The sequence below is a fragment of the Clarias gariepinus genome, chromosome 20 (genome assembly GCF_024256425.1).
Source record: "Clarias gariepinus isolate MV-2021 ecotype Netherlands chromosome 20, CGAR_prim_01v2, whole genome shotgun sequence".
In the NCBI taxonomy this organism is placed as follows: domain Eukaryota; kingdom Metazoa; phylum Chordata; class Actinopteri; order Siluriformes; family Clariidae; genus Clarias; species Clarias gariepinus.
This window is the reverse complement of record NC_071119.1, coordinates 17406476-17427531: the sequence shown is the minus strand read 5'-3', so window position 1 is coordinate 17427531 and position 21056 is coordinate 17406476. Positions and strand designations below refer to the sequence as shown.

The 21056-nt window shown below is 43.7% G+C and overlaps 1 protein-coding gene across 1 annotated transcript in view; it reads right to left on the bottom strand.

Moving 5' to 3' along the window:
* LOC128508426 (fucolectin-like) overlaps window positions 1-13781 on the bottom strand; it is a 32918-nt gene extending 19137 nt beyond the window's left edge. The window contains exons 1-2 of the mRNA XM_053479768.1: window positions 13622-13781; window positions 12626-12905 (exon numbers count right to left, since the gene is read on the bottom strand). Of these exons, the coding sequence (XP_053335743.1) occupies window positions 12626-12905; window positions 13622-13781 (440 nt within the window). The remainder of the gene's footprint in view (window positions 1-12625; window positions 12906-13621) is intronic.
* Between the last annotated feature and the right edge of the window lie 7275 nt (window positions 13782-21056).

Genomic DNA, 21056 nt, shown 5'->3' with positions numbered 1-21056 from the left:
ATGTCGACACATTTTTACGTTTTAAATAAGATATGTTGGCATATTCACGAATCAGGACATTCGCATAGTTAAGTCTATCAGATACTTATCAGGATATATCAGGAAATTAAATTAATTTCAACACCATTTAAACTGAGACATTGCCATGTCTTTCCCTGTTTTGTCCCTGTTAAAACATTACAAAAAATATATAAGAAACTTATTAAGAATTTTTAAAGCATGAATTTGGGCAGCTCATTTCATTATTATGAAAATAATATGAAGCACATATACACACATTCATCATAAAAGATCTGTTGTAAAGCAAAATAAAATTCATGTTTGCTTCAGCATTGGAAACAATATTGTTTTAGGCTAAGTAATTATACCCAATTCTTCATTATACTTGGTCCGGCTTTTAGATAAAGTCCTTCCATGCGCCATCTGGCAGATATTTAGTGAAGCACAACACATTTATTTAAATTTCCAAATGTTGCTCAAGGCAAGTCGCGGCACGCCTTGCGCTAAATTGCGGCGTCTCGCGGGAAAACACGCGCAGTCTTAATGGCCACATCTGTATGTGGTTCAGACCCCGGTTTCTGACTTTGAGTCCCACTCTAAGTTCGTCTTGTCGTCGCAGATGCAAATGACAGACGCTTCCCTCATGGGCTGGGGTGCGGTCTTAGATTACTGTCCAGCCCAAGGGAGCTGGAGAGGCCATCTTCTCGCGCGGCACATCAATTGCCTCGAAATGATGGCTCTATTTCTGGCCCTAAAGCACTTCCTCCAGCAGTTGAGAGGCTACCATGTCCTAGTGCGGGTGGACAACACTATGGCAGTCTCATATATTAATCGCCAGGGCGGACTGTGCTCGCGCCGCTAAATAGCCAGGTTCCTGTCCCTCAGGGCGATTTACATTCCAGGGCATATGAATGTGGGAGCAGTTGTTCTGTCCAGTCAATCTCTGACACACGGGGAATGGAAACCCCACCCCAAAATAGTTAGTCAATCTGGGAGAGATTTCAGGTAGAAGAGGTGGACCTCTTTGCCTCACAAGATCAGCAAATGTCCCCTTTACTACTCTCTGACTCTTCCAGCTACCCCGGGTCCGGACGCCGAGGCCCGTACATGGCCCTGGTTACGCCTTTATGCGCTTTTCCTGAAAGCTTTGTTCCCGGGAGTTTTGGCAAGGGTCCATCAACAGTGTTTGCGCCTCTTATTGATAGCGCCCTGTTGGCCGGGCTCTCGGATCTAGTATCCCTCTTTAACGGCTCACCATTGGTGATTCCAACGAGGTGGGATCTTCTGTCTCAGGCGCAGGGGACGATATGGGTTGGGGGGGCGGCTGCCACTACACTGGGTGAGAGATGCTATTGCCCTCTCCTATGAGGCGCGTGGGCTCACTTCGCCTCTGAGAACCAGGGCTCATTTAACCAGGGGGATCGCCTCATCTACTGCACTAGCACCCTAGGTATTCCCCTGAGTGTGTAGAGGGGAGCTCCCTGGTCTTACCGCTCTCTGTGTTTGGAAACTTATCAGTGAATGGTGTGATGGCCTTCTCCGTGGATGGTGCGCTGGCCTCCTCGGTGGATGGTGCGCTGGCCTCCACGGTGAATGTTGCGCTGGCCTCCACGGTGGATGGTGCGCTGGCCTCCACGGTGGATGGTGCGCTGGCCTCCACGGTGGATGGTGCGCTGGCCTCCACGATGTCTTTTTCAGTTGTGGTATTCTCACTGGTTTCTTGTTGATGCTTCCTTGCCTGCTTAGGTTGTTCTGCCATCTTTCCTGTTCACCCTCGCTGTATCACATGCACGGACCAGATTTTCCATCTTTTTACATCCAAAGCATTTTAGTGTTTCCGTGGAGACATAGATCACAGAGTCAAATTCATCAATTTTAAAAGTTACGGTGTACTGTAATCACATGGTGTTGTTATTGACAACAATAGTTATTGACTATTGTAATGCCTTACTGTCTGGTTGTTCAGCTGGGTGCATAAATAAGCTTCAGCTAGTCCAGAATGCAGCAGCGAGAGTCCTCACTAAAACCAGAAGATATAAGCATCATCCCTATCTTATCTTCACTGCATTGGCTCCCTGTGAAATTTCGCATTTAATTTAAAATACTACTCTTGACATATAAAGCATTAAATGGTCTCGCGCCGCAGTACCTGAGCGAACTGCAAGTGTCTTATGAACTGCCACGCCTACTTTGATCAAAGGATGCAGGCTGCCTGTCAGTACCGCGTATTATGAAAAATACAGCTGGGGGCAGAGCTTTTTCTTACAAAGCCCCAAAATTATGGAATAGTCTTCCAAATAGTGTTCGGGACTCAAACACAGTCTCAGTGTTTAAGTCCAGGCTAAGAACCTATTCATGTAGCCAAGCATTTTTATAAATAGATTTGCCTTAGGTAAAGGAGCAGATTTGGGGGACTCATGGACGTAGAGTATTATGGTGAACTGGTATGTTTAGATGCTGTCTTCCTCACTCTCATTGATCACTCAGGTTTGCTGATGGTGAGGTGATTGTTTGCTTTACATCTCAGGAAGCCCTCATGTTTGTGTTTCCTTCTGGCTCTCCCTTTTAGTTATGCTGTCATAGTTAGTCCTGCCGGAGTCTCTGCTTGCACTCTACAGTTAATATACATTTACATTATACATTGTGTGACTGTGACCATACCTAACTGCCATCTCTCCTCTTCTCTTTCTCCCCCTCTTTCTCTTTCCTCTCTCCCCCTGTCTCCCCCTTTCACTCTTTCTCTCTCTCTGTCGAGCTGCACATGTCGTTCCTGAGCTGCCAGTGATCCAGACTCCCTCTGCCCTCCGGACCTGTCTGACCCATCCTGGTGCCCTACTTCTGGTTGAAGATCTTGTCACATGGATGCCCCGTGTGTCTCTTTGGGATGCGTCTGGTGTCTGGGGATGATTCTCTCCACCTAGAAGATGGTTCTGGCCTTGACTGGTGTTGGCAACTGTTTCTCTGGGGACTTGACAGTTCGATAGTTCAGGACTGGAACTTCCTACAAGTCTACCTGGGTCTTTAATAACTACCTGGACTCCATATTAACATCAATTAACATCAGCCATTATAGCTGAACTGCCTGCCACCTAACACACTGTATAAATGCATATCATTTACTGCTTTCTGTTTTACCCAAATGAGGTTGGGTTCCCTGCACTCAAAAAAATGAACCTGGCTACCAGTTACATGTACTAAAATCTAATATGTGTTTTGTACATAATAATTTCATGTTTCCAAGATAAACATGAATAAATTATGTTGTATTTACATGAAATTCAACAACTTAACATTTATTAGATTCAATCATGTTGAGATAAACCAAAGAGATCTTGTCACTATGAAAAGCGGAAATATCAGATCAAACATCGCGAAAAGACATCGCGAGAAGAGAACACAGCGTGTTGAGAAGACAAACGTTTGGCGGGCGTGTGGAAAAGGTAAGCAGGAATTAATTCCCCTCTTTTTAAATAGAAACGAAATACTGAACATAAATGTCACCTGCTGTTTAGCGATGTTTAGTCATTTTATTTTGGTTTAAGCTATTTCTTGTATTTTTAATCACACTTAAAATACCGACGGTTATATGCGCGTGCTTAATCTGCGGTTCGGTTCTGGTTTCAGGCTGTTCTCATGAGTTGTGAAGCGAGAGGAACAAAGTATAAATATTGTTTATTTGATAAATTATGTATCATAAATTTTAATTGAATCTATCTCTGTGTAGCTGCATGTTATTCACAAGTTCTGACGCGTGTCTTAAGTTACACAGTGTCACTGACATCAGACGTTTCGTTGATTTCTTTGTCTCTTGTTTATTTTCAACATCAAAAACAACGGTTGTTACAGTTTCTTGCATAAATCCACTGTAGTCACGACAAGTCGCCTTCTGTGTTCTGTAGCTTCGATAGATTACAGTTACAACAACTTATTTTACTGTATTCCTTTTAGCTTACTGTCTCACGGTCAAAAGCTTGTGTGCTCCACACCTTTCTGTATCCTTCCGTGTCTTAACAACAACTACAACTAACGTGCGTGATAGACATGGAACTGCATAACTGTGGGATGATGTCACAGAACAACCCATGAAATGATGTCACAATACAAATTATATGTATGATACTTAATGCTTAATGCTTAACTAATAAACTGAAATAAGATAAACATAACAACAAATCACAAGAATGAAATATGGCCCTTACATTTCCAGCCCCTAATTGACAGGCAGGAAGGCTGACAATTACACACATTTTTTGTTTTGTTGTTTTTTCTTTTTTTTACAATTGGGCCACAACATTTACTATTGGATTAAAATTTGAATTAACTTTCTTACCACTTTAGACATTTGTTAACGGTTTAACTTAAGGTATTCATATCGCTGCGTACCAAATGAAAGGAACATGACTACTTCATAAGGTAATTAACAGTCCATTTCACATATCAGGCACAGCTTATCGATGGGTCTTTCCAGGGTACTGGTTTTAGTTTTGACCAGTACACGTCTCACGAGTCCTTTTTTATCAGGGAACACTTTCGTGATCCGTCCGACGACCCATGAATTTCTTGGAGAAGACTCATCAATTATTAGAACTACGTCTCCAATCGAGAGGTTTTTTTCTCACCTGAGACCATTTTTGGCGCTCCTGAAGCAAGGGCAAGTATTCACGCACCCATCGCTTCCAGAATAGGTCGGCAAGGTACTGAATTTGCTTCCACTTGCGACGTGCGTAAATGTCCTCTTTTTTGAAAAGACCAGGAGGCAAGTTTGGCTGTTTTTTCATCAGCAGCAGGTGGTTAGGTGTCAGGGGCTCCAGGTCTGTGGGATCGTCTGTAGCGGTGGTAAGGGGACGGTCATTTATTATAGCTTCCACCTCACACAGGAATGTGTGCAAGCTCTGATCGTTTAGTGTTTGTTCTTTTAATACAGACCTCAAGATTTTTTTAACTGACCTTATCTGCCTTTCCCATATTCCACCGAAGTGAGACCCAGCAGGAGGATTAAATATCCATTGTATCCCCTTTTGCATGAGGACGCCTTCAATTTTTGACTGATTCCACTGTTGGATAGCTTTACGCAATTCAGTCTCAGCGCCTATGAAGTTTGTTCCATTATCACTTCTCATAACTGACACCTGGCCTCTTCTGCACATGAAGCGTCGAATAGCATTTAAGCAGGAGTCTGTATCTAATGACTGCGCGACTTCAATGTGCACGGCTCTTGTTGTCAGACAAGTAAACAATACGCCATATCTTTTAACATTACTTCTACCTCGTTTGACCTCGAAGGGTCCAAAATAGTCAACTCCTACGTTAGTGAACGGTGGTTGATCTGGTGTTATTCTATCGCGTGGCAGTTCTGACATTTTTTGTTCACTATTCTTTGCTCTGATCTTTCTGCATGTCACACAACTGGACAGAAACTTTCTCACAAGGGAATTTGCTGTCGGAATCCAGTATTTCTGCCGCAATTTTGAAAGCATATAATTCCTTCCACAATGTCCGACCTGTTCGTGAGTGTTTCTTAAGATTAGAGTTGTAATGTGTGAGTCTTTGGGTATAATGACAGGGTGTTTTGCATGCTCAGGCATTGCAGACCTACCAAGACGTCCTCCAACTCTTAGCACTCCGTCCTGCAGTACTGGATCTAGTTTGAAAAGACAACTGTTTCTTTTTACGGATGCATTACCCTTTTGTAACATGAAAATTTCGTCTTTGAATTTTTGGTTTTGAACGAACTTAATGACTTCGTTTTCTGCCATTGTTAAGTCCTTAATTGTTAGAGACTTATGGTTTTCTGTTATTGAGTTGTTTGCCTGTCCCTTAATCCCTTTTGTTCTCTGTTTAAGCATGTCTTTAACGCAAAGAATCCAGGCAACGGATCTTTTTAGCTTATACCAGTCAGAGTGATAGTTAATCAGTTTACTCACGGCATCTGTGCTCTCTGTAGTTTTTACGAGATTCACTGAGGCTGAGTGTTTAATCTCAATGTCATCCTCTTTCGTCGACAGATCGTGAATGTTTTCAGGCCCTTTACTCTCTGGTGTTTTAAGAAAGGGGGGACCATGGATCCAATTGTTGTTTTTCATGAATTTTTCACAGAAAGCTCCTCTGGAAGCAGCGTCAGCTGGGTTTTTTGAAGCGTCGACGTACCTCCACTGCTGTGGCTTGGTTGACTCTCGTATGATGGAGATTCTGTTAGCGACAAAGGTTTTAAAGCATAGTTTTTCATTAACAATGTATCTCAAGACAGTTGTGCTGTCGGTCCAAAACACAGAGTCCAGCAGTTCTATTTCCAGTTGACCTTTCAACATTTTATCGTTGTTTACAGCAACCACTGCCGCTGTCAATTCCATTCGGGGGATAGTAGTTTGTTTCAAGGGCGCTACGCGAGAATTCCCCATCATGAATGCACAGTGTGTGAGTCCATCAGCATTTACTAACCTAATATACGAGACAACTCCATATCCCATTTCACTTGCATCTGAGAAGTGGTAAAGTTGTGCTGTATTTGTGACTCCAAAGTCAACTGGTTTTACGCATCTTGCTACACTAAACTCAGACAAATGATGCAACTCGTGTAGCCAGGCCCTCCATCTTTTTATAAATTGTTCGGGAATGTCATCGTCCCAAGCGAGTCTCTCTTTATATAACTGCTGCATTAAGATCTTAGCTGGCAGTATGACTGGTGCAAGGAAGCCTAAGGGGTCATAAATTGAACTAGTGACTGACAAGATTCCTCTTCTAGTCGCAGGCCGCTCTTTTAAACTAATCTTGAACTTGAGCGTGTCTGAATTAATACACCACAGCACCCCTAGAGCTCTTTCAACAGGGTGTGCGTCTTTACTCAAATCTAAGTCCCTCATGTCTTTAATTCTCTCACCCTCAGGGATGGAAGCTAGCAATGTACGACTATTACTTGCCCACTTGGTGAGGTGAAACCCTCCACTTGCGCAGTTTGGTGAGATTACTATATAGCGCAACTGCTTGACTAGGACTAGAGACAGACTTCAAGCAGTCGTCTACATAAAAGTTTTTAAGTACTGTGTTGACTGCCTCGGCAGATGCATTGCTGCGGTTTTCTTCTTCTGTTTTCCTAAGGGCGAAGTTAGCTACACTTGGAGATGATTTTGCACCAAACAAATGAACAACCATTTTATACTCAACCAAGTCCTGACTCACGTCTCCGTTCGGCCACCACAGAAAACGCAACAAGTCTGTGTCCTTTTCCGGAACTCTGACCTGATAGTACATGGCTTCCACATCTGCCATCATGGCAACTTCTTCTTGTCTAAAGCGTGCGAGCACCCCAATGAGTGAGTTTGTCAGGTCGGGTCCCTGCAGAAGCTCGCTATTTAATGATATTCCCTGATGGCTGGCAGCACAGTCAAAGACTACCCTTAGCTTTTTCTTTTGAGGATGTCACCCATCTTGGTGAGGTATGTACCACACTTGCCCGTCTTGTCGACTTAGGTGGGGTGTGGGGACCTTGACTGCGTGACCCTTTTCAAACATGTCGTTCATGAAGTTAAGATACTCTTTGTAAAAGGAGCGGTTATGCTTAAACTTCCGTTCGAGGTTCAGTGCGCGCTGCATGGCTGCGCTTCGGTTATTGGGCATTTGAATAGCTGCTTTCTTAAATGGGAGACCGATGTAGAAGTGATTATCGGTAAATTGCAGGGAGTTAGTTACAGAGTCTAAAAACTGATAGTCCTCTTGTGACAACTCAGCTTTGTCATCACAGTTCAGTTCAGGAAAATCATGGTTGTACTGTTGTATCAGCATTTGTTCCACACTTTCGATGGAGACTCTGTTGACTGCAACGCTCACTTGCATATTGTCACATGTGCCTTCCTCGACCGACTCTCGAAGAGGTCCATTTATGGTCCATCCAAGAGCAGTCTTTACTGCATATGGCCCATTGTGCCTGCTGTTAATTACTCGCCATGGTTCTAGGAGCCTGTGCTCTTTGTTACCTATGAGAATTTCAACTCCAGCATTAATGTAAGGCAGTTTTACTTCGCTGAGGTATGGCCACTTATCAATGTCGTGCTGTTGTGGAATATTTTCCACTGAGACTGGGATACTCTTTTGTGTGAACACTTTGGGGAGTTCAACAAAGGTGTTTTCTTCCAGACTGCTAACCTCTAGATCAGTAAGCACGTAACTTTCTACTTGTTTCTTCGCGTTCATGGTGCTTAACATGATGTCAATTTTTTTACCTTGTACGTTTAATCGCCTTGCTAGTGACTCTGTACAAAAGGTAGCAGAGCTACCTGGGTCCATAAAGGCGTATACTTTTACTGTCTTGTTGCCTTTCTTGAACTTTATTTTAACAGGTACTATGGAGAGAATACAGTCATCTCCAGCCCCGATACACGCACTCGTTTCGTGACTCGCTGTAACAGGCAATGTTTGAACTGGTTCGGTTTCGTCAGCCTTTACGATCGCTTGAGCTGTGTCCTTTGCTGCAATGTGTAGCATGCGAGGAAGTTTCTTTGAGCACAACTGACATGTAATTTTCTTCGTGCAGTCTTTGCTTAAATGTCCTTTTACTAAACAGCCAAAGCAGAATCCATTCTTTTTTAGAAAGTCCAATTTGACCTTATATGTCTCATTGTTAAACTTGTGGCATTCGTCTAGGGTATGATCTTGCTCACAGGATGCACAAGGTTTAGTGAAGGCACTAATAACTAACGCACCACTACTCTTTACTGTGATTGAGTCTCTATGATTTTTACCAACCTGTTTTACGCCGGTCGCAAAGCTGCTACCTCTCTTTTCTTCCATTTTTTGCTTGAATCCTGAAGGGTATTTGTTGCTGTGCTTTTTACCACTAGTCGTTGTACCACTAGTCGAAACGTTCAGGTCTCCAAAAAGTGGGTTAGACATTACCTTTGCTTCCCGTTCTACGAATTTCATCAGCTGCACGAACTTAGCTGTTTCTTCATTGCACTCTTCGTACTCGTATACGTGGCTTCTCCATTTTTCACGCAATTTGTAGGGCAGTTTTGAGGCAACACTCCTCAAGTTGGTAGCATTGTCTAGCTCATCCATGTAGTTAATGCTTGACATGGTATTGTAACATTTTACTAGGAACAGGGAAAAAGTTTTGAGCGACTTTCCGTCCTCTGACTTTATTTCCGGCCAGTTGAGTGCCTTTTGCATCAGCGTTGTAGCGATTATTTGTCTATTTCCGAAATTATGATGTAACAGTTTCATAGCCTCTGCGTAACCACGATGTTCTGGCATGAGCTGGCAGCTCCTCACTAGGTCCTTAGGCTGTCCTTCAGTATACTGCTCGAGGAAGAATAGCCTTTCATGATTGCTATCAGTGTTGGTCTCGATGGCATATTTAAAGGCTCTTACGAAGGACGTGAACTCAAGAGGGTCACCATAGAATGGAGGAACGTTGCGCGGAGGTAAGGAATGTTGCCTCTGACTCTTTGCAAACATTTCTGTAAGATCTGCCTGAAGTGGCATCCTACCCTGAGGCTCCACTATGTCAGTGTTGTAAAGTGAGTGTTCGTTACCTTGGGTGGGCCGTTCCATTAGGGTGCTTGACATTATGGGTTTGGTACTCACTGGCATGCTTAAGTGGGTTGCTCGAAGGCGTGATGGCAGCTCGAGGTATTCTGTTGACGAACTGTGGTTGCAGTGGTCGTTTTGCTCTGGTTCCGGGGGGCATGCACCACTCGTTTCGACGACCAGCTCCGTCTGGCAGGATGTTGTTTTTTGCGGTTCTGGTAAGAATTTAGTTTAGCATCGGCCATTGCAAGCGCCGTTTCCATTTCCAGCCTTTCCTTTTGTGCCTTTAATTGTGCTTGTTTAGCCTTTAGTTGTGCTTCCTCCAGCTCCAGCGCCTGCCGCCTGCCTTTTTTAGTCGAGCTTCGGATGCTGCTGACGTTAAGGACCTCTTGGATGCCGCTGACGTTACGCTTCCGTGCCTTTGGGGGGCGGGCGTCTTACGCTCCGCCATTGACACACTGTCGTTTGGCGAAACTCCATCGTCAACTGTTTGAGACAACGTAAAGCGATTACTAGTGTCCGCGATCCACGACTCCACTCTTACCATGAATTCTGTGCAGCGCGTTAATCTAGGGTGATACCAGTGGTGCTGATCGGTTTCACGCTCTTCATCCTTTGCGCACGATCGCACTGTTACATTACTTTCAATAAAGTCATTTAGCAGCGCTTTGTATTGGCGGCGCTTGGCTTTAACGTCATGCAAATTGCAAGCATTGTCCATAAGCGCCTCCAGTTCATTGTATAATACAGTCAACTGACTCCACTTGCCTTCTCTGGCGCTCTTCAGTTCGTCGAGCACCATCACCTGCTCAGATTTGGCGATAGCGGCGTTGTCCTCGCCGTGTGACATGGTGAAGTTTAAGGCAGGCAAGTCCTCTTCTCGGTTTCGGTTTCTGCGCGTTTTTGAAGTCGCACGCGCGCTCTTCACAATCTTAAATCACTTATCTTCATTTCTGCGGCGGAGCCAAGCTTTTGACTTTATGTAGCTGCATGTTATTCACAAGTTCTGACGCGTGTCTTAAGTTACACAGTGTCACTGACGACATCAGACGTTTCGTTGATTTCTTTGTCTCTTGTTTATTTTCAACATCAAAAACAACGGTTGTTACAGTTTCTTGCATAAATCCACTGTAGTCACGACAAGTCGCTTGCTGTGTTCTGTAGCTTCGATAGATTACAGTTACAACAACTTATTTTACTGTATTCCTTTTAGCTTACTGTCTCACGGTCAAAAGCTTGTGTGCTCCACACCTTTCTGTATCCTTCCGTGTCTTAACAACAACTACAACTAACGTGCGTGATAGACATGGAACTGCATAACTGTGGGATGATGTCACAGAACAACCCATGAAATGATGTCACAATACAAATTATATGTATGATACTTAATGCTTAATGCTTAACTAATAAACTGAAATAAGATAAACATAACAACAAATCACAAGAATGAAATATGGCCCTTACACTGTATTTTTTCACAGGAGTTTGTGAGTGAAAGTGTCCTGTCTGTATCTGACTTTAGGAGTTTCCTGACCAACCGTCTCTAACGGTCATATTTAAAAGTCATAACGAACAGTTATAAAGTACAAAACGTTTCTGTTGGTGTTTAATTGTTTTTCTATGATTAATACTTATTTGTGGTGTTTTATGTTTTCTTTTTAAATTGAGACCTCATTTGTAAGTTGCTGCTGGTGTAAAATAAAAATCTCTGTTTTATCCCGTTTGTCTTATGCTTCCTTTCTTCACAGAATTCTGTTGACCAGGGCTTAAAATTTTAATTTACTTGAGTTGGATCAAATTAATTTACAACTGAAAAATTTGTTGTACCAACGCTATTCATTTATGTTAACAGTATTAAATTATGTTGGACGCAGCTGTAGTAAATAAGTTAAATAACCCTAATAAAATTAATTTGACTGAACCTAAGAACATTAAGTTGGGCCAACAAAATTACTTAATGCTGAAAGAGAGCCATTAAATCAGGTGGAAATTCTTTGCATAATTTAATTATGTTCATTCAAGGAGTTATTTTTTTGAGTGTGTTGAGTCTGGTTCCTCTCAAGGTTTCTTTCTATTACCATCTCAGGGAGTTTTTCCTTGCCACTGTCGCCCTCGGCTTGCTCACCAGGGACAAACTGACCATTGTGATTTATACACATTTACATTTCATACAAACTTAAATAATTCTTTTGATTGTGTAAAGCTGCTTTGCGGCAATGACAATTGCTAAAAGTGCTATACAATAAAATTGAATTGAATTATTCAGGATCATGTAAGTGAATGAAAGGATCATGTAAATTCTGAATGACATCACGTGTTTTAGTAGGTCAGATTTACTGCAGATTAAAATTATTTTAATTGGGGACACAATTATCATGGTGAGAGAGTTTTCTTGCTAGAATTTTGTCTTTGATGAAGGGATGGGTGGGGGCATTTTACAGGGTCACCTATTTGGATCATGTTGAAAAAAAAATTAACAGTTTAAATATCAGTCTGTGTGTAAAGAATCTATATATCTTTTTTAATTGAATTTCTGAAATAAAATTAACCTTTCAATAATATTCAAATTTCTATTTACCTCTGTCAGCCAAACAAAATTCATACACACTTATAAAACTGGTTAGTCCCACTATCTTTCAGGCATAGAGGAGGACATGCATCTAGATTGTTTTCTGTTCTGGCACCTACTGTAGGTCTCTGGCAGTCTTTAAATAATGACTAAAGACCTATCTGTTTCTTCAATAATTTGGGATCACTTGCATATCTCGGTCTTCCAAAGAGAAACATTTTTAAGCTATTCACAAACAATTTTATTATTATTATTAACAATTAACGTTGTCCATCAAGCCAATCCATCCTATGGGAGATAATTGCTGCAAATGTTTTTTTTTAAATAAAGAAACAGTTTGCAGAGCCCATTTATCATTTTCATCCAAGTCATTATTTCTAACAATGTCAGCATGTCTTGTTCCTTTGCTATACTGTATTTTCTATTCAGACTAATTTTGTGTGTGTTTCCTTGGAAAAACAAATATTTCTAAGTGATCTCAAAAGTGATCCCAAACTTTTAAGCATTATCTAAATACATATAAAATTTATTCACCTGGGGTTATTGTTGCCATTGTTGACTAAGGAGTTGCCAATGTGAATTTCACCACCAGTTAGCCGTTGTGTACAGCAGTCGGCTCTGTTCGTGATGATTACAGTGCTAATATTATGCACTGCCAACAAGTCCACCATCCACCATGGATTATATTCAGCATTTGTGTGTGCACATGAGCCAGAACTCAAGATAGATGCTCTGTTGCCATCAATAGCCAAATTAGCAGGATAGTTTTGATATAAAGAAGATTGTGTTGCTTTTCCTTTTAGGGCCACATCAACTAAAGAAGAGGGGAAAAGAGAAGAGAATAGACATACACAGAAAAGCACAAAAGTGTGGAAAACTGTTCTATATACAGAGGCAAAAAAAAGTATTTAAACCTTTCGGAATTGTATGTTGTTTGGCACTTTCTAGCTATGGATCAGTCCTGAACATCACATCACATCAGTTTCTGGCAGAACTGCTTTAGCTCGGTCATATTCTTTGGATATCTCATGTGTATGACTTTCTTCAAGACATTTAATAGAATCTCTAATGGGTTGAGGTCTGGGCTCTGACTAGGCCACTCCAAAAAGTGGATGTTTTTTTTTTCCCTATTCTGTCATGGACTTGCATACTCCAGGGATTTTGTCCTGTTGTATCACCCAGCTTCTACAGAGTTTAAGCCAATGTGATGGGAATTCATCTTCCACTCTATGACTGTAAGCAGACAGGCCCTGATGCAGCAAACAGGCCCAAATCATAATGTTTCCTGCACTATGCTTTATGGTTGAAATGATGTTTTCATGAGGATATGCAGTGATCTTTTTATGTCAGATGTAGTGTTGCATGTTCTTTCCAAATAGTTCAATCTTAGTTTCATCAGTCCACAAAACATTTTTTCACTACTGCTGTGCAGTGTCAATGTGCTCTTTTGCAAACTTCAGGCATGCAGCAATGTTTTTTTTAGTAAGCGGCAGCTTCCTTTACGAAGAGACATCTGTGGCTTAACCTTACCAGCATCATGGACAGGGATCGCTCTTTCCTTCTTGATGCCCTCATGTCGCCTCCTGGCTTCTTTGGTGATGCCGCAAACACCGCCGCCACTAGCTTTTTGAGCAGGCTTTTGTGAGGCTTCTCCCCCGTGTTTAGGAGTCGGGACCGTCGCGCCACCCATTCCTCATTTCCACTACACTGGTGCTGCTCGGCCGGTGCTGGACTGAAAACCACCGAGAACTGGCCCGCATTTACACTAGACAGGAGCTCAGCGGGAGCTGCATGATAATACGTCACAGGCCACGCCCACTAAATAGAAACGACTATGGCCGAAGTCAGTTTACTGTTAATTCTCCAAACTAGTATGAAAATGTTTTTCAGTCTCCAAAAGCAGCTTATTCGAGTTATAACGGCTGAAAGTCTTTCTTTTTTTAGCTTATACACTATTCGGTCGGTTGTTCGTGTGAAGCCTGCGACTATTAGTTTTTCTCTTTTTTCTTCATACACTTTTTCTTTTTTTAAAGCACTTTCCAATTTCTGCTGAATCTCGGCGAATGTCCAAAATGCAGATAAAGCGCTTTTGTTTCGTCTGCGCTCCACATTAACAGACTTTGGGTCTCCGCCATTTTTTTTAACACTCCCTATAACTCCGCTCACTGCTCGTGACGTCACGGCTTTTCGCAACTAGACCAGCAGAGTTTAGGGGCTGGTTCGGTGCTTATTTTAGGGCACCGACTGTCACGAACTAACTGGGATGATCGGAAGACTTTAGCACTAGCGGTTAGCTCTTTGTAGCGTGGATGGTAAACCCAAACGCGGAAGTAAGCGAGTAGGCAGGATAACCACGCGATTTTATCTAAGGACTCTCACACAAGGGGAGCAAGGGAAAAACACAAATTTAACGCGCGTCCTATAAACACACAGTCGAATCAGAAGGCAAACCCAAGAAAATGAGTTCTCACGATTTGGCAGACAGACAATCTGGACCAACATGGGCGAAACTCAATGACTGAGCGAGTGTAAAGCGCCATCTTGTCTCCTTTTATGCTTCCTGTTTCGCGACCGTACTACTTCCGGGTCCTAGTGCCGGTCGCGAAATGGGTGTGTGTGACACCAACACCAATTTTTTTTTTTGTGGAAAAGCGGGGCACTCGTTCCAAAATTGAAAACCGGCACTAGAACCAGAGCAGTGGAAAAGGGGTACCAGTCCAGACCAGGTCCGGTTCTCTCCAGGAGTTCAAGCGGAAAAGGTAAGTATGGCGAGCTGAGCACCCCCTCGTAGAGATTGGGGCAGGAATCGCCACGCTTCACAGTCCCGCCTCTTATCCAGAGCGACTTACAAAAAGTGCTTTAATGTTTACATAATTGGATACATACTTACACTGGGTTAACTAGGTTAATAACTAAGTGCCAGTAGTCCAACACAACTAAGAATTTTTTATTTTTTTTTTTTTCGGGGGGGGGCTCACTAGTTAGTCCAAGTACTGGAGAAACAGATGAGTCTTGAGTCGTCGTTTAAAGATAGTCAAAGTCTCTGATGTACGGACATCTAGAGGAAGTTCATTCCACCACCTACAGTAGTTGATCAATTGGAATGGTTATTACCGTCGCGCTCACCGGCGCGTAAAAACGTCAGCGGACAAAATAAATCAGTTGCATTTCAAAGTTATTCGTAAAATGGCCGCGCAAAGTGACATTTTCGCTCATTGCCATAAATACAACAGTGACCGTTATACAGCGTATCTCTGTATCGGTTTATTGTTATTTAAGTTCTGGATTATTTCAGGTACTTTAAACACATTGTTGGGTTGCTCATGTTGGCTCATATGAGATATAGTTTACAAATGAACACCTGGTTGGGTTATTTTGACCCAACAACTGGTTTATTCATTATTCTTTCCTTTCTCCAAATATCAGCCTGCAGAATGTTTGAAATATTACTGTTTATTGTGTTACAGGTGTAGTTTTAAGAGTTGTTTAGGCAGGAATGCGTGTGTATACAGCTCAAAACCTCCATCAGTTATTAAAGATAGCGGCTATTTAGAAAACATGCCCAGTGATTTCTGAGCTTCAGGAAATCTCCCGGCGCTCTGCACATAACACCGGGCCAACTCATGTCGGAAAGAATTTATAAACGGTTTCTAAACGTGGGCTATTGTTTTTTTACTTATAATATTTGTTAATTTAATTTAAATGAGGTTTGGGCTCAGGACTTCGACTCGGCATCGTGATTCTCCTCTTTAATTTACTCCATAGTTTTAATCAGCGCTCAGCCGCATGCATAAAGTTTTCCAGAGCGCACCGGCAGAAGTAGACTAGTGATTATGAACGCATCGGGAAAACAGCAAGCAGACTGACTCTGACCATTTAAAAAAACGTTTGCGTTCATTTTCTGACGCGCTCAAGTTCACCAAAAACAGTACAGAGCAGCGCAGCTTACAACACTTACAAAATCACAACACTTACAAAATCACAACGTTTTTTCGTTATTGTGAGTGCGCTTAAATAAAAGTTGAGTCTTATAAAGGCATGTAGTCCTATATAGTTTTATTATATAGTTTTTGCACATTAATCTGACACAGTTTTTTCATCCTGTCACGGCGTGCGCCCAAATCAATATCGCTCCTCGCTCACTAGTTAGGCGGCCTCCCCTTCAGACATGCGAAGCAGCGGGACCGCAGAATTACACGACTGGTGAGCTATCGTTGCTATCGTGGCCCGGGCTTGCACCCCGCGCTATAAAATACTCGGGGTTTGTATGGCCAAAGGGGATTTTACAACGCGCTGTGTATGCAGCGCGCGTGCAACAACGCGGAAGTGCGGCATGCAAGCAGGGCAAATGGAACGCGCCCCGGGGACTTCAAAGGAGCGAGAGGTGGGAGGGGCCGGTCCTGCCATCCGCGGAGAGCAGAGTCAGCGCGAGCAGACGGATGGCCATTGCACTCACACTGTCCAATCCACTGCAACCCAACAAACCCCAATCATCACCAGCCGTGCCTTATTCCGTCATGTCATGTGGGCATTATAAGCTTTGTATTGAAAACTTCTAACTAAAAAGTGGCAGCTGGCACGCCTAAAAATAGACGCAGGTTATTGAAGAGGAGATGTGACGCGGCCCAGGGACTTTAAACAAGGACACTAGAATTCCGCCCTTTGATCTCCGCGCTGAGGACAACGCGAGAAAGAGCTGGGCGAGCTCCCGCGGCAGTTCTACACTCCCGCACCGTGCCCGCCCTCGCAGCCCCACTGCCGAAGAGGAAAAGTGTGGTTAGGTTTTTGCGTCAGCGAGAACTCGCGCCGGCCATCGACAGCGGGAGAAGCGCCGTCACGAGGGAGCGTGCAGGAGCGCTGCCTCTGCGTGCTCAGTTCTGCCACTCGCACCAACACTTAGCATCAGCTGTGTGCCCGCATGCCAGTGTGGCACAGCCCCCGGAACTGCACATGCACAACCTTTATCCCATTCTTTCCTTTCTCCCTCCTTCAACACTTTCCTTCCCCATTTTACCTAAATAAATTACCCTTTTCCCATAAGACCTCGCCTCGTGTCCGTGCTTTATGGTGCCGCCCGTGCAACATGGGTCGAATCCGTTACAGATCATAACAGTCTACTGCATTTCATTCTTATAATAACGCACAAACACAAGCGGGGCTGAATGACCAACATCAGCTGACGCAGTAGAACGTCCTGACAATGTTATAATTTTTATGGTCATTTATTTTAGTTAATAAATCTACTATAAATTTAAAGAACACAAGATGTAAGACGACACAAAACCCTACACGCGTCTTTTCTAATTACACGTGATAAAATTTGAAGGCTCACTGTGTTAACATTTATTTTGTTTAAATTTGATCCTAATAAGATTTAATTTAATTTAAATTCTACATTTGTATCGTCATTTTAGTTCTGTGATTATAAATTTGTTTAACTACGTTTTACTTGATTTTATCCGCTACTATGTGCAGTTCTAAAACTCTGTGTCTCATTAATCCAGCAGAGAATGAACTAAGGCATGAGGCGTCAGCCTGTAGTTATATAGCGCCACTCAACGGTAAAAGCCAGCAAACGCACAAAGCCAAACGGTACCGCCGAGCGCGGCGACGGTAGGACCTACATTCCGATTGATTAACCACTGTAGGTGCCAGAACAGAAAAGAGCCTGGATGAATGCCGCCCTCGATCCCTGAGAGATGGTGGGATGAGGCGAGCAGTGCTGGAGGATCAGAGGGAACGTGGTGCAGTGCGTGGTGTAATTAGCGCAGAGAGGTAAGTGGGTGCTGGGCCATTTTTAGCTTTGTGGGCAAGCATCAGTGTTTTGAATTTGATGCGGGCAGCTACAGGAAGCCAGTGCAGGGAGCGGAGGAGTGGGGTGGTGTGGGAGAATTTGGGGAGGTTAAAAACAAGACGTGCTACTGCATTCTGGATCAGTTGCAGAGGACGAATCGTGGACAGAGGCAGGCCTGCCAGGAGTGAGTTGCAGTAGTCCAGTCTTGAAATAACAAGGGACTGAACAAGCACCTGAGTAGCCTGTGAAGAAAGAAATGGGCGAATTCTTCTGATATTGTAAAGAAGAAATCGACAAGAGCGAGTAAGGTTAGCGATGTGTGGGGAAAATGACAAATGATTGTCCACGGTTACCCCAAGATTGCGGGCGGTGGCTGAAGGAGTGATTTGGTTGTTGTCCATGGATATCACAAGGTCTTGACCTGGAGATGAGTCACAAGGGATAAACAACAGTTCTGTTTTACTGAGGTTGAGCTTCAGCTGATGAGCAGCCATCCAAAATGAGATGTCTGCCAGACATGCTGAGATCCGGGTGGAAACCTGAGTGTCAGAGGGAGGAAAGGAGAGAACAAGTTGGGTGTCGTCTGCATAACAGTGGTATGAGAATCCATGCGATGATATTACCTTACCAAGAGACCGGGTAGAGAGGGAGAACAGAAGAGGACCAAGTACTGAGCCCTGCGGGACACCAGTAGAGAGTCTACGTGGGGCAGATGTAGATCCCCTTCATGTTACCTCATATGACCTATCTTTTAGGTAAGAAGCAAACCATTGCCACGCTGTTCCACAAATTCCAAATATTGCCACAACACAGAAAGTTCCTGAGGTTTGCTTTCGGGGGCAAGGCCTACCAGTATCGGGTCCTTCCATTTTGCCTAGCCCTGTCACCCTGCACATATATATAATATGCACGGATGCAGCCCTATCCTAAATTACATAGATTTAGGCTCAGTCTTAGGTGCTAGTGCTTAGCTGATTCTGGCTCAGTCTTAGCAGCTAGCGCTTTAACATCGAGATGTCGTCCTAGTTCACCTCGATTCTTTATGATTGAGACTTATCGCCGGAGAGGCAGTCTTTTTTTTGTTCAGAGTACAACATATTTGGGTGTCATATGGATTTTGATCACAATGCAGGCACATCTGTCTCCTGCACGTGTTGAAACCATTCCCAATACCCTAAAAGAAATCAGGCTAGGCCAGAAAGTGATTGTTCATTACTTTCAGTGTTTTTAAGTCTCATGGCAGTTGCATCCACAGTGATATCCTTGGGCCTTCTGCACATTAGATCTTTTCAGTTGTGGCTAAGCACCAGGGGATTTCACTTAAGGACCAATCCCCAGAGGCAAATAAGGGATATGCGCCAGGGGCTTCGTACCCATTCTATGTGGTTTAGACCCTGGTTTTTGACTCTGGGTCCCACTCTAGGTCTGTGTTGTCATCGCAACAGGCGCTTCCCTCACGAACTGGGGTGCGGTCTTAGATGGCTGTCCAGCCTAAGGGATCTGGAGAGGTCATCTTCTCCTGTGGCACATCAATTGCCTCAAAAGGAACAGCACAATGTCCCCTTTACTACTCTCGGACTCCTCCAGCTCCCCTGGGTCTGGATGCGATGGCCCAGACTGGGTCTTTATGCATTTCCTCCGATAGCTCTGCTCCCAGGAGTCCTGGCAAAGTTCCGTCAACAGGGTTTGCTCCTTTTATTGATAGCGCCCTGTTGGCCGACCAGAGTGTGTTTCTTGGATCTAATATCTCTCCTCGATGGCTCACCGTGGGTGATTCCAGTGAGGAGGGATCTTCTGTCTTAGACGCAGGACCATCCCTGGCCCGAGGTCTGGAACCTTCACGTCTGGCCTTTAAGGGAGACCAATAAAGAGATGCTGGTCTTCCAGCCATCGTAACTAAAACTATAAGTGCTAGGGCTCCCTCCACTAGATAAACTTATGCCCTCAAATGGAGTGTATTTGAAAGTTGGTGCATGGCAAAACATTGAGACCCAGTCCACTGCCAAATTGTTTTAGTGCTGGAGTTTCTGCAAGAAAAGTTGTCCTCAGGCTTATCATGTTCATCATCATGTTCTGACTGATGGGGTTTCTGTGAGAAAGCACCCTTTAGTTGTTCATTTTATTCATGGAGCTAAACAGTTGAGGCCACCCACTAGAGCGACGGTCTTCTTGGGACTTAGCGATTGTGCTCGAAGGTCTAATTGACACCCCTTTCGAACCACTAGAGTCAGTGCCTTTCAGTCTTCAAATGGTTTTTCTTATGGCCTCTACTTCTTTGAGGAGAATTGGAGATCTGCAGGCTTTGTCAGTCTCCCCATCCTGCCTAGAATTTGCCCCTAGGCTAGTCAAAGCTATTCTGCATCCTCACCTGAACTATGTTCCGAAAGCACCCAGTTGTTCTCGAGGCCTTCTGTCCTCCGCTTTTTACAGCTCTGGAGCTAGAAAGACTTTCCTGACTGTGTCCAGTACGTGCTCTTCAGATTTATGTCCACCGCACTAGCCAGTGGCGTAAGTCGAAGCAGCTTTTTATATGCTATGGGGGCCGCAATCGGGGGCGGCCACCACTAGACAAACGCTGTCACATTGGGTAAGAGATGCTATTGCCCTAGCCTACGAGGCCCGTGGTCACACTTCGCCTTTAGGAATCATTGCGCTGACAAAATGTGTCCCCTTGCAGCAAATGTGTAATGTGGCAGGTTGGTCCTCTCCGCACACATTTGACAGATTTTACACTGTAGTTTGGATGTCCATGCTGTGCACACACTACACAACACTGGGGGTCCAGACACTTGCAGTGAGGCGGCTTTAGTATTCTTGTTTCCATAGCGTTTTCATGCAGCATCAAGTGTAGCTTTTAAAAGGGAACGTCTCAAGTTACTTTGCTGTAACCCTGTTCCCTGTAAAAGCGGGAACAAAATGCTGCGCTCCAATGCCACACTACGGGCGTGACTGGACGTCCTTTCAGACGAAAATTGACCTGAGGATGTTTCCGGTTCAGTCCTATTTATAACCTGCAGGTGCACCTCATCAGATGACGTCACCTGACCAAGGTTATATAAGCCAAAGTTTTGGCGTGTTTGACACACACATGCTTCACAACTGGTGGAACAAAGAGATGTTCCCATAGCGTTTTCATCTCGCATCTCGTTCCCGCTTTTTCAGGGAACATGG